The 13,694-nt window shown below is 34.1% G+C and overlaps 1 protein-coding gene across 1 annotated transcript in view; it reads left to right on the top strand.

The window, feature by feature from the left end:
• The first annotated feature begins 1,058 nt into the window (after window positions 1-1,058).
• Window positions 1,059-13,694, top strand: part of LOC117115541 (septin-2-like) — a 29,020-nt gene continuing 16,384 nt past the window's right edge. Inside the window, exons 1-10 of the mRNA XM_033259385.1 lie at window positions 1,059-1,250; window positions 2,740-2,845; window positions 7,265-7,351; window positions 8,479-8,602; window positions 9,030-9,164; window positions 10,066-10,183; window positions 10,674-10,775; window positions 11,063-11,159; window positions 11,709-11,757; window positions 13,103-13,213. Coding sequence (XP_033115276.1) covers window positions 1,227-1,250; window positions 2,740-2,845; window positions 7,265-7,351; window positions 8,479-8,602; window positions 9,030-9,164; window positions 10,066-10,183; window positions 10,674-10,775; window positions 11,063-11,159; window positions 11,709-11,757; window positions 13,103-13,213 — 953 coding nt within the window. The 5' untranslated portion in view covers window positions 1,059-1,226. The remainder of the gene's footprint in view (window positions 1,251-2,739; window positions 2,846-7,264; window positions 7,352-8,478; window positions 8,603-9,029; window positions 9,165-10,065; window positions 10,184-10,673; window positions 10,776-11,062; window positions 11,160-11,708; window positions 11,758-13,102; window positions 13,214-13,694) is intronic.

Below are 13,694 nucleotides of genomic sequence, written 5' to 3'. Positions count from 1 at the left end.
TAGGGGAAAGGTACGATTTGGGTGGGGGAGGGGGAAGAAGGTCCCTGACATGGCCAAAGTGGGCTTTGTTAGGTGTCAATAAATATGCTTCTAAATAGGTCCATGGTGCAGAGCCCCCGATAAAATTGACAATTTAGGGGTTTCAGAGGCTTATTTAATGTAGAAAATACATATAACTTCTTTTCTCCTCGATGAATTGTGGTTTTTTCTTCTTTTCTTGTGGGTGGGGGGGGGGTAGAAAGAAGATTTCCTGCTGTGTCCCCTCCCCCACCGTGCATCTTAATTTATAGTTATTTTCTGTTTTTCTAATTGACTTCAACTTACTAGTAAAAGCCATTGTTTTTGTTCAGATTTTTCCCCCTTTTTTTGCATGGGTTTTCTGATTGGTACAGTACTTTGCTGCTTGGATCTTCAAACTCTGTCCAACAAAGACCATAGCGAAGAAGTGTATATTAAAATAGGGTGTCATTCTACATATTTGAATATTAATAAACGGGTAATTAAAAATGTTAATACAATTTGCGATTTTAAAGCATTTCAAACTTGCTGCAGCTAGGTTAAACAAAATCACACATGAAATGCATAATTTTGCTCTCAACTTATTATAATAACAAGGTAGTTGTACTAAAAATTCGCAAACCATGGCACGGTTAAGTATGGTGCAACTTGGTTAGAACTCTCCACATCACCTCGTTACTACATAGCAACCCTAGTTAGTTCGATGAATCACCGACGATGATTTTTTTGCTTTATGATTTTTATTAATTTTTAATGGTTTTTTTTTTTTTTTAAATTAATTTCTATTATCGGTTCTCATTATGGCAATGAGGTAAATTTGTTAATTTTTTTTAATGATTTTTTTGCTTTATGATTTTTATTAATTTTTAATGATTTTGTTTTTTAGTTAATAATTTCCAATATCGGTTCTCATTATGGCAATGAGGTAAAGCGCTATGTTCTATTTTATTTTATTCTGTTCTTTTTTTGTTTGTACGTAAATGGAAACGAAACCCGACGAGCAACCTGGAAACGTCGTTTTCTTGTGGCTGGGCGTTGAGGGCGTTACCGAGGGAAAAGTTTAGTGGTGAACTCTTGGGAGTGGGAGTGTTGGTTTTTTTGCGTGAGAACGGAATTTTATCACCCCATTAATTGTAGTTTTGTCAAATTGACACTGCTGTTATTTATTTTTCTTTTATGAGCGATTCTTGCCTATTAATTGAGCAAAAATGTCTTTCTCAGATAAATCAAATGTAAGTAGGCCTACCCATTTGACGGAATCTATCTTGTTCATGATTTCATTGTTCAACATGGGCCTGGCCTGGGCTAAACCAGGCCTAGCATAGGCGAGAGAGTAAGGTTAGACCAGACTATGGCCTAGGCGGCGTTGCCTTCAGGCAAGAAGACCATTTGGCCTAGGATATCTGAAGAAAGCTACTTCCCTTCCTGTGTATTAGTTAATAAACAAGAGCTCACTAGGGCCTCTACCTTTCCAACCAAATTCTCGCAGAAATACAGTGTAGGGCCCTAGGCCTAGCCTTCTTAGTTTTAGGAACTTGTGTTGCACATGAAACAAGGCCCGTCTAGCACTAGCTAGGCCCTAGCTAGGGGCCTACTGTAGGTATGCCTCCAACTACTAGATAGAGGAGAACCTACCTAGCCATGAGGTTAGGGCCTACAAGCCTAGCCTAGTTGCCAAGTTATACGGATTGACCGTGAGGTTCGCCAATATTTACATTTGCCAGTTTTTCTACGGATGAACAAAAAACTCAAGGATTTCAAGGTTTATAACGGAGATATTTTTTAAGCTAATAATGATGGTGAACGATATAGGCCTACAGTGATATGCAATAAATAAATAATTTGCCATTTTGTCTGTGAAACCAAAAAGAACAGAGTCTGTAAAAAATATTTTCATTTCACACCAATCAAATCAGAAGTGAAAATTCCCTGGTTGCGCAAGCTTCCAGGAGGCTTTGCCTCTTCGACCCGCACCAGGGTCTCAGCATAAATCCCAACGCAAGTTCACACAGATTTATTTTTCGGGAACCTAGGCCTTGGCCTGCCCTAACTAGCTAGGATAGGCCTAAGTATGAACTTATATGATGGAAATTTTACCAACAAAGTCAGCATAATTTATTACAAAATATTCATAAATAATAACTGCTTCCAGACAAGTCAGACCTAGACTGTAAAGTAAGGCCTGCTTCGGGAATATATTCATGCAAAAATTAGTCCTAGAAATCCGTCCGCACTTTTTGGAAAATAGGGCCGATTTAGATTTTGCAGAAAATTAGTATTTAACTTAATCGTAATATGATGTAATATTGTTCTGCGTACCTATTTGAATCTTAGCGATTTTTTGCACAAATTTGAGCTATTTTCTGAGGTATCATACGTGCAATTAAAATACTTTACAGGGAGCCAGACTGTAAAACTAAAATATGTCTTGTGCAGGAAGTATATCTCAAATTCAAAAATTAGTCTAAGATTGCAGTCTGCACACATTTTAAATGGCCTGTCTCTTATCCAACTAATGTATTAAGCAGTATTTACGATTCCTATTTTTCTAGCAATTTTTCCACTCAAAATTTAGTTGGTTTTTGAGATATCTTCCGCACAAATATAATACTTAATAGTGTGTCATACTGTTCCACAATATTCTGTTGATTGAGTTTTCTACCAGTGATGTCATTCCTCCGCTATTAGACTTATCCACAAACTACAATTTTATTTTTACAGTTCAGTAATCCAGAGACTCCCGGCTATGTAGGCTTTGCGAATTTACCCAATCAGGTGCACCGAAAATCAGTTAAGAAGGGTTTTGAGTTCACACTCATGGTTGTAGGTGAGTCCAAAGTGTTTTATAACATATTATCTCCTAAATGAATGTATCAGTTTATTCTTTTGAGGGTAATTATTTTTTACTTAGTATCCAGGTGATGTGATGGTTTATCTCGCCAAATGTCATTCTCACTTCACATTCTGAATAAAGCTATGCAATGTTTTTTAGCCATTTACAAGAAAGTGAGCAAAGGATAACTTTTAATCAGATAGAATGATAAATGAGAACAAGTATTTAGTTGTTCTTGAAAGCGTAGAGATGCTAGGAGACTTGTTTTCACTTTAAAAACACTTTTCTGCTAATTGTAAAGCAACACTTAAATTCTAATACCTTGTTTAGCAAAGTTATTTTTTTAAAGATTGTCATAAGTGTGGAAAAAAAATAAAATTTTGTTTTTATTAATTTAGCAAAATAATTGACAAAGGCATCTAGGCATCTTTGGTAAAAAGTAAACTGATAACATCAAAATTTACTTTATATTATAAATTCTTTTTATAATGTACTGTAGTATTATGATAATAATTATAAATTAATTTATTTATTCAAATTATTTTATAGTGTACAGTAGTAATGATAATTTAATTTTACAGTAATGTGTTTTTGCATCATAATCTGTAATGGACCTGTTGTTAATGTCCCACAAATCAACAGTGTAAAAACATACACAAACACATACGCAAAAAAACGTGTGTTCGTGGCCCTGTTCTGAATGGTCAGGTGTTAAGTTTGATTGGCACCCCGAGAAAGGCCCATTATTTAAATGAACGCTTTTTGAGAATTATTGGCTTTACCTTACAAAATATTTAGCTATCTTCATTTTTAAGATAACAAAAGAAACTTGCATATAGTGAAATATACAATTTAGCCTTTTTTGGTGAAATCTGGAAAAACTACAAAACTTAAATTAAAATTTAATTTTACATATACTGTAAGAAGGTCAAGTAGGTTATCGTCCAGTGAGTCACAGTTAACGATTTGAAATTTTTGACTGATGTACAGGTGTTTTAATATGAAAATTATTAAATTAATTGTATTTACCAACCAAGGGTACAAAAGAAAAGGATCAGTATTATGTGTCTGCTAATTGGCAAGGAAAATCATTCTAAATTTCAATTAAAAACTAATATATTCCTAAAAAGTAGACAATTTCAATATTGAATTTTTATTTTTTGGTTTTGGTAATATGAGAAATGGTTTTTCTTGAAGTTTAATTAGATGGAAATTGTAATTTAGCCACATTCTTCAATGCCCCTTTGGGCAGAACAGTAATTAGATTTGAATGAACTCAATTGACCTTTGAACTGATAGCTATCTTGATGAAAAAGATTAATTGTGAAGCAGATGGCATTAATTTGAATATGGAGCAGCTTTGATCATTTATTTTGAAATTGGCACATTAGATATATTTTTTTCTTGTGACAATGTCTCCTTTATTGTTCATGATACAGTATGCGAGTACATAAACTGGGTTTTTTCAGTGCAGTTTATTGGGGCCTATGTTACATAATATTGTTTCTCCAATGCTCTCTAAAATGATGCACACAAATTTGGTTTTTTGATTATGAACATAGCAAAAAATAGCAAAGCATTAATTGGAAAAATGGAGCAAGCTTTGATCATTTATTTTGAAATCAGCACATGTTAATTATTTTTTTCTTGTGACCTCTATTCCTCACATACAGTACTGTATGCAAGTACATTAACTGGATTTTGGGATTTTTTCAGTACGGTTTATTAGGGCTTAAATATTATCGTTTCTCCAATTCTCTCAAAAATGATTCACAAAGATTTGGTTTTGTTTTGGATTCATAATATAGTAGTTGATTATGAACTTGAAAATGGTAAAGCAAGGAAGTGTTAATGAACATACAATTTGTTAATGTTGTTTGTGTCTTCCTGGTATTCTTACTGTCTTATCAATTATCTTGATATCTTTTGTTACATTGATTACAAAGATTTGGTTTTGTTTTGGATTCATAATATGGTAGTCGATTATGAACTTGAAAATGGTAAAGCAAGGAAGTGTTAATTAACATACAATTTGTTAATGTTGTTTGTGTCTTCCTGGTATTCTTACTGTCTTATCAATTATCTTGATATCTTTTAGGCCAAATAAAATTAATTCTCTCCTCTCCCCCCCCCCCCATCAAATTTTGAGGAGGGTATAACAATTTACTTTTTTTCTATTTAAAAAAAATACTACATTTTCCATGGAAAATAAAAATGATGATCTGAAAGATTATTGACAAAAAGAAGAGGTTGAAATATAAATGGCATAATACATTACATTTACAGTGGATTCGTACTTTTAAACGAAAAATCCCTCTATTACCATCCTGTTAATAATAGTATATAAATAGGATAGTAAATAGGAAATACAGTAGTAAGTACCCTCACCCAAAATTAATTTCAAATCTTCAAAGTAAAACTAGCAATTTTATTAACTGCGCAGCTGAGTAGAATAATTAAGGGTTACCATGTTCACCTTAGCTTAAACCGTTGCTGTACAGGCCTAATGGTACAGAGTCTTGTTTTGGAAGCGGTGAAGACGCATTTCCTTTTTCGTCTGTGAATCATATTTCAACGGCGAGCAACAGTAGCATTTTGCCCTTTATGTGTCTTTATCTACGTAATATGACTTCTGTACAGAAAAATGTCATTTCAGGAAGGATGTACCACTAGGAATTTGCCTGGTTCAAGGGTGATGCTCATAACTTGCAGGGAATAAAATTTTATGATGACACCACTACTGTATAAACTTAAAATAGCAAAAGGTTAATGCTAGTAAGTGAACTGGAATCAAAGTGCACAACAAAATAGAGATTTCTGGAGATTGCATGCTAAGGCCTTCATCTTGCATTGGATAGAAAATGGCTAAAAAAGGCAAAAAATAATGGATAACAAATTTGTATTTTCTCCATAGTAGTTATCTAACATGAATAACCAACAACAAAAAAACAATCCACAAACTACGTCACACTAGTAGAGAGAAAATGATGATACACTGTAGGCATCAGCTTTAATTGACATTTCGAATGAACTGTCATCTAGAGAAGGATGATCGCGAATTGAGGTGTGAAGTACTTTAACAATTGATGAATAAAATTAAACATTTAAAATATTATGGTTTATCAAAAACCGAAAGGTCCACTGATTAATCTCAGATAAGAAAGTATAATACATACTCCAAGTATTGAAATACACGCCATCGTGTTGGGATTCAATATTTCGACATTAATTATGTCATCATCAGGAATATGGCGTGTATTTCAATACTTGGAGTATGTATTATACTTTCTTATTATGGTTTATGGTAGCAGCTTGTAGGCCAAATAAAAATAAAAATATGGTTCTCATCTTAGGATTTTTTTTAAAATGAGATCTCTCTTTTTCTCTCTCTAAAAATGGCCACAACACATTCACAGGACTATATTTTTTTTATCAAGGTAATCCGTTGTGGGCTGGATATTTATTTCTTTAGGTATATTGCTCATGTTTTCATTATAGCCAGGCTATTGAAAGTAGATTAAGGGCCTTTTGTTGGTTAAGACCTTGTACTATTTGTGGTTTACTGTATAGTAAGCTCGGGGAGGTATGGCTATTGAAATTTGTTTAGGGAAAGCCTCTTGATGACACATACCTGTCAGGCTAAAATCACACATGATTGCCGCTGATTACTCAGAGGAATTTATGCAGTGAAGTTGTGGTTTTGGCTTTTAAGATGTTGCACACTTTGTATTGAAATATATGATATTAAAATATGAATAGAAGCAAAAGAGTGAATGGGTGTGTTGAGAAATCTGAACAAGACTATGGTACTGTGCATGAAATTTGAATGAGAGTTTGTGAAGTTATTATCTAATCAAAGTATCCAAAATAACACTTCATTTTACTTACACTACATACCAATATACATACTTTCACTGTAGACAAGTACTTGCAAATTTCTGATGCATAGTTCTGAGTCATCTCTTTTTTTTTTCTTTGGAAATTTTAAGGCTTTAAGTGATTGAGTGGTAATTGTCCATCCAAACAGGGTAACAGAATTTGATGGAGGTAAAGTACTTTAAAAAGTACAAGGTTCCGGAGGACTCAGCATCTTATGACAGCTGCTAGTAATTAAAGTCAAATCAAAAACGGTCTTCTACCTCATTGAGTTTCTAGTGCCTATGGGGAGGGGAGTAGGAAAGGGGAAAGTTCATTGGATATAAATATTATTGTATTAATAATGGCCTTGCCTCTTTAATAAAACTAATTTCTTTTTATAAATATTAGTCCTATAATATACCAATGAGGTACATGCTACAGTACACATGTATGAAATCTGAGATATTTTGTGTTTTTACCATTGTTATGCGAAGTAATTTAGATTCGAGCATGTTGATGAATTAAAGTAAAAATGCTGAATATTTTATTTTTCAGGGGAGTCTGGTCTTGGTAAATCTACCCTAGTGAACAGTTTGTTCCTTACGGATTTGTATCCAGAAAGGCAAATACCAAGTGCTGCAGGTAAACTGATTGATTGATTTGATTGATGACTGACATATTGGTATCTGTCAGATTAGTACTGTTGGTCAATGAATTGTGTTAACATTTAAAGTAAAATTGTGTTTCGTAACTTTTATTTAATAATATTAAAGCAACAGTTTAGTTTGATTATATTAAGAGTACTACTGTAAATACATACATGGAGTTATAATTATTTTATTATTTTTCATATATTAACACTATAATACATACTGTACAAGCTAATTTATCAGACCCTCCCTATTCATACATTGTAAACCACATTGACTTTCATTATCATAACATCAAAGATACTAGAAATACAAGATAGAGTTCTCGCATTGTAAAAATGAGGCGGAAGTCGTGTCCAACGTAGGTGGCTCCCTTCTTTTTAACCATGCAAGTTTACTATACTTCGTGCCCAACGTACAGGGTGCCTTTCTGTTACTAAGTATATCCAGACGCAAAAGGCGCCCTTCCTTTTCCACTATTATGGAGGAAAACTTTTTCACTAAGAGTGCGTCCGGCCATGCGATTCTGCGCTGTATTGTTGTTTTATTCTTTACTGATTCATGATTATGCTTTAATTGTTTAGTGTATTATTTGGATAATAGCAATGATTTCTACCGCCACCAAGGAGGTTATGTATTCACCGATGTCACTGTCTGGGTGTCTATTCCAATTTGTTTTTATATCTATCTTTGTTGAGAATTGATAATAAAATACGCGAAGACTTGGTAACAAAAGTTTGGCACAAGTTTTTTTAGATCCAGCTGTAGGGGGCGTCCCATTTTTCGTATTCCCACCATGCATTTCGGTGGAACACGGTGGAACACTTTTTTTGTGTGGAGAACTCTATCTTGTATTTCTAGTATCTTTGATAACATCTATAATGTTAATCTATTGTTGCCCACATGGCTGACAAAACAAAAATTCATTCATTTTTATACACAGTTATAGTAATGGTTATCCACATTTTTGGCCAAAATGCTCTCATCCCTTCCTTGTTTCTACCTTATTTTCTATTTTTTAATTGTAACATGGAATATTAAAGCTCTATGATATCATTCTTAATTTTATTCTCAAGTTTGTTTCCTAAAATTTGTTTTCTTTTAATTCTCTGGATACAGAAAAAATAGACAAAACTGTAAGCATTGATGCCTCAACGGTTGAAATAGAGGAGAGGGGTGTAAGGCTTCGTCTGACAGTGGTAGACACACCTGGATATGGAGATGCCATCAATAATCAAGATTGGTAGGTATGCTTGGTATATCTGCATTAAGCAATGCATTGTGAAGGACAAGCATTGCGACCCTTCTGGTTTGGTCAGAGACTTGGGAGTCCAGATAATTCTACTCATCTTGGTCATGTCATAAAGTGTCTTATTTTCTTGAAATTTTCCAATTTTTATAAGTAACTCTCAATTTCAAGAGTTTTCATTCGATTTGAACAACAAATTTTCTGATGTATTCAAAAATGATTTTATTTTAAATTATCAAATTGGAAAACACTTAACTTTCTATTAAAATCTCCCTTTTCACCTCCCACACACAGCTATTGCTAAAATGAGATTGGTGTTGATTTTATCTGTATACTGATCATTGTAGTGAGTGATAAATGCAAAACATGGATGTCAGTTCAGTTTACCATATAATATTATCTTTGTTGTTTTTTTCCCAAGTTTCAAGCCCATCATAAAGTACATTGATGACCAGTATGAGAAGTATTTGAATGATGAAAGCGGTTTGAACAGAAGGCACATAGTGGACAACAGGGTCCATTGTTGCTTCTACTTCATCTCGCCTACTGGGCATGGGTAAGACTAAAGGCTTACTTATGTTGTAACTTTTTTTGTTTTTTAAAAGAAACTATAGGTAAACTCTAATATGCATCATGGTTAAAAATTACCATGTCCAACCCCCTCCTCAGGTGTAATCAGTAGAATAATTTAAAGCTTACCAAGCAGCTGTCTATGTGCCATACCACCTCTTCCTTCGCACATGGGTAAGTCATGGGCATCTGCTAAGGCTTGGCTATCTTCGACAAACTACCACTTTTAAGAAGAGGTAGACAAGAGTCATTTAAGGCCCAGCTATCAATTATGGTCGACACTCAATAGAGATGAATAATGGGACCAAAACATTAAAGCTATAAAACATTGAAATTTAATAAAATATGTTTAACTATGGTTTGTAAAAAAATTTATTAAACTAGTCATTTAAAGCACCGATTTATATTAGAAACTCTAACAAAATTGATGCTGCTGATTATGATGTATGTTGTAGAAATGTGCGCTATATAAATGTTAATGTTAATTTTAATGTTTTGTAAACTTGTTGATTTAAAACTGCCAAGTCCATTTTCCTACCTCCATCCCATATACCAAGACATAAAGAATGTCACCTTAATGAAAATTATTCCTATCAACTGTAATGAAACACAAACAAAAATAAACAGTATTCATTTTTAGATTATTTTAGACTACAGGGGTCTTGTCTGAACTTCCAGGGTGAGAAGTTAGGTTCTGTTGACCACTGACAGCGAGTTTATGTGCAATAACATGGTATGTCTGGTAGTGGTTAACAGGTATGAACGTGAACTCATGTACTTGGTACCCTGATTGAACCCTGTCTGACATGCGTCCCCGGCAGCAAAGGTTTTACTTGTATGTGTATTTATTGACAGCTGAATCAATGCATCATTAATATTATTGACAGATTGAAGCCACTTGATGTAGAGTTCATGAGAGCCCTTCACAATAAAGTAAACATTGTCCCAGTAATTGCAAAATCAGACACCCTTACTAAGCGAGAGATCACAAAGCTCAAGGCCAAGGTAAGAAGCTCTTGTTAAATTGATGACATCATTAGAAATACCGGGGCCGGACCCTAATGCGTGCTAGCCGACCTCACTGGGGCACATAGCCGATTTTCTAAATGTTGCTATTGGGGGTGGCATCTGTACACTCCATAGCCCATGATGATGATATTCATGATTATATGATTATTTTCAATATATCAATTAATTAATCAATATATCAGTCAGCCAGTATATAAATTCATCCAATCAATCAATTTATTTATACAGTGCTATTTCAATGACCATCACTCATAGTATCGTTTAAAAAAAATATGAATAAAACAAAAGATATGTCTGGAGTGATTGTAGCTTTAAACTAGTTTACAAACAGAATGGCCAGTGTTTAGAGGATGTTTATTCCAGACCCCTCATATAGCAGTCATATGAGCTTGATTTTAATTCTGCATTGTGATAAAGGGAATGAATTAATAATAAAATAAATTAGTGATAAATACATTCTTTATAGATTATGAATGAGATTGACGATAATGGCATCAAGATCTACCATCTCCCTGACAGTGACTCTGATGAAGATGAAGATTTCAAAGAGCAGAATAACTCATTGAAGGTAAACAAACATGCATCTGCTGCCTTAGGATGCTCTGCCTCCCCCCCCCCCTTGGACAGAAATTAAGAATTATTATTAATTATTAATTAAACCTGTGCATTTTAGTTTAAATCAGCTTATTGTAGCATAACATATTCAGTCTAAACATGCACGTGTATACATTTTAGAATTAAATCTATAATTGCCACGACTATATTTCATTTATCGCTACTACTTGGTGTTAAGGTATGTGTGTAAAAGAAATGCTTTTTGCCAGATAAAAATTTGTTGTTCTCTCTGTTATGCAGCAAAGTGTACCATTTGCAGTGTGTGGTTCCAGTCAGTTGATAGAAGTCAAAGGCAAAAAGGTCAGAGGTCGATTGTATCCATGGGGAGTCGTAGAAGGTAAACATAACGTATAAATGTGAAACATTAAGATGTATCAAACATTGAGATCTCTAAAAACCAACTAACCAAATAGCCAATGACAATTGTTATTACCATCTCACCACCTTGTGTATCATAATAATTGTGGATTTTTTTGGGGGGGTTTTTTTGCCAAGCAAATATTAAAAGTATTTTGTTAATATTTATATGAAAGTGCTTTAGATACACATTTTGTTTATTGTTATCTTTATTTCCTAGACAGTTGTTTCTTTGGTTTCCATCAAGGCCCAGGATCAAATTAAATATCCTGATAAGATTTTTATTATGTACAAACATCAGTGGCCTATCTAGAAGTCTTGAAATATGGGGGTTGATTGGGGAGGGGAGCGCGAAGGTGAAGTGGTAGGGCTCGATGATCAGTTGAGGTGCACTAACTCGCAAAATAAGGTGATTTTAGGGGATTTTAACTACTTGCAAGTGAATTTTGGGGTGGCGACTGGGGAGGCAAAAGTAATTTTTGGAGGGGTGTGCACAGCATTGTAATTTCTTTCTTTTCTTTTATGTTAGTTGAAAATCCAGATCACTGTGATTTCATTATGCTGCGCAGTATGTTAATGTAAGTCAAGATTTTTACTCTTCATTGTACGAAACCCCTCTTAGTCTCTGTTCACACTATGAAATTTTAATCTGACAAATTTGTGTAATGTGCCCATATTGGCCAAATATTTACAGCATTCATTTTGAAAAGAAACCCTCATTTAGTTTGCAAAAGTAATCTTGAAAAGAAGCTCATTTCAAAAAGAGGCCCATTTCGAAAAGAAGCCCATCTAAAAGGGTCCTAAAAAAGGAGGCCCAGGGCTGTTATTCAAGGTTTTACAGTATACCCCCAAATATGACATTTTTTTGTCACATACATTTTTTAGTGTAGAGAGAGCTTTATTTTTTTATCGAAAATTTGTTTCCTTCACTACATTTATACTATTGCTTACATATTAATTATACAGCCCTTGTAAGTTTTTACATGTAAGATGTGTTTTGTTTTTGTTCTTACATGAAGGTGTGTCATTTCTACCAGAAATAATATTAGACATTTTGAATGGCATATTATAAGATAGCTTATATGTTGGAGATATGCTCAATTTTATAAGAATGAATCATTTTAAGGAAACATTGTTGAAAGCGTCTGAAATCTGGGGTGGGGGGTGGCAAATGAGGGGAAATGCAAAATTTTAGGGGGAAATATGCTGGGGTGTCTCGAAAGTGGTCGGCGGGTGAAGCCCTCGAAAGATATGACAATTTAGGGGTTTCATAAACTTATTTAATTGATTTTATAGGTAGATAGTCTACTAATATGTAGAAAATACATACTTTTTTTCTCTTCCCAATGAGAGGGGGGAACTGAGGAGAGAGGGGAAAGAAAATTTTCTGTTATGGGGGAAAATGGTAAAGATAGCTTCTACTAGATTCAGCACAGTAAAACATGCTGGTTTCATTTTGCATAAAATATTGCTGAGAATTAGTGAGGCTGGGCTTACATTATTATTACTATTCTTTATTGACCACAAAGTCCAACATAAAAATTGATACATAAATAAATATGTTTTACCTTTGGGAAATGTCCATTACCTTTATAACAATACAAGATATTAATATAAAAGTCTGTACATTCAAACTGGATTTTAAAAATGGGATAATTTTGCACAAAGCCTTGCTGGACATTAAGGGCTAGTCAAAAGAAACAGTGCGGTACAACAAAATATAAGAGTTAATAACTTAGCATAAAGCATAGCTAAAGTTTGAGGCTAGTCAAAATAATCAGAACAGACTTAAAGGGTGTTGTTGTGCAAAACTTTGCTAGAATTTAGTGACTAGTTAAAATGCTTAGTACTTCTATGAGAATGGATGATTTTGTTTTAATCATTTCATGACAATGACATCTTTTTTTTTCTCCAAAATTTTAGAACTCATATGCAAGACCTGCAAGAAGTTACCCATGAAGTACACTACGAGAACTTCCGTTCGGAGAGACTAGCAAGGACTGGGGGAACTCCAGCCCCTGCTGCCAAAGCTGGGTAAGCTAGCTACTGTTGTAAAATCTAAGAGATCAGGAGCAAATCCAGATAGGACAACGGGGGATAGGGCACCTCCCAAAAAAAAATAAATAAAAGAGATGAAGAAAAGAAACAGGAAAGAGGGGAGCATAGTACTCCAAAACAGGCTAATTTTTAATTTACACCACAATAATTTTATGGCCACATTATGTATTAACCCTTTCCAGTCTGCCCCATTACCGTTGCCCGAGGCTGTACCAAACCTGAGAAATTAAATCATCTACACTAAATGTCAGGTTTTTGCTGGGCTCAGGCATTTTATTTAGTCTGAATACAGAAATTCTCCTACATCACTCAAACAATATTATAGAGGGTAGCATAGCTATAAAAAAAAAAAAGTACGTACGACGCCCCTTTCTATAAAGTATGGTCAAAGAGGGCGTCGTTGCGACGCCATACGACTGGAAAAGGTCAACAGACAAATACTACCACCACAAATTTA

Source organism: Anneissia japonica, unplaced genomic scaffold (assembly GCF_011630105.1).
Source record: "Anneissia japonica isolate Jap-2015-1 unplaced genomic scaffold, ASM1163010v1 scaffold199_len4679917_cov187, whole genome shotgun sequence".
NCBI classification, from domain to species: Eukaryota; Metazoa; Echinodermata; class Crinoidea; order Comatulida; family Comatulidae; genus Anneissia; species Anneissia japonica.
The sequence above is the reverse complement of the archived record's forward strand: the minus strand, read 5'-3'. Positions and strand labels throughout refer to the sequence as shown.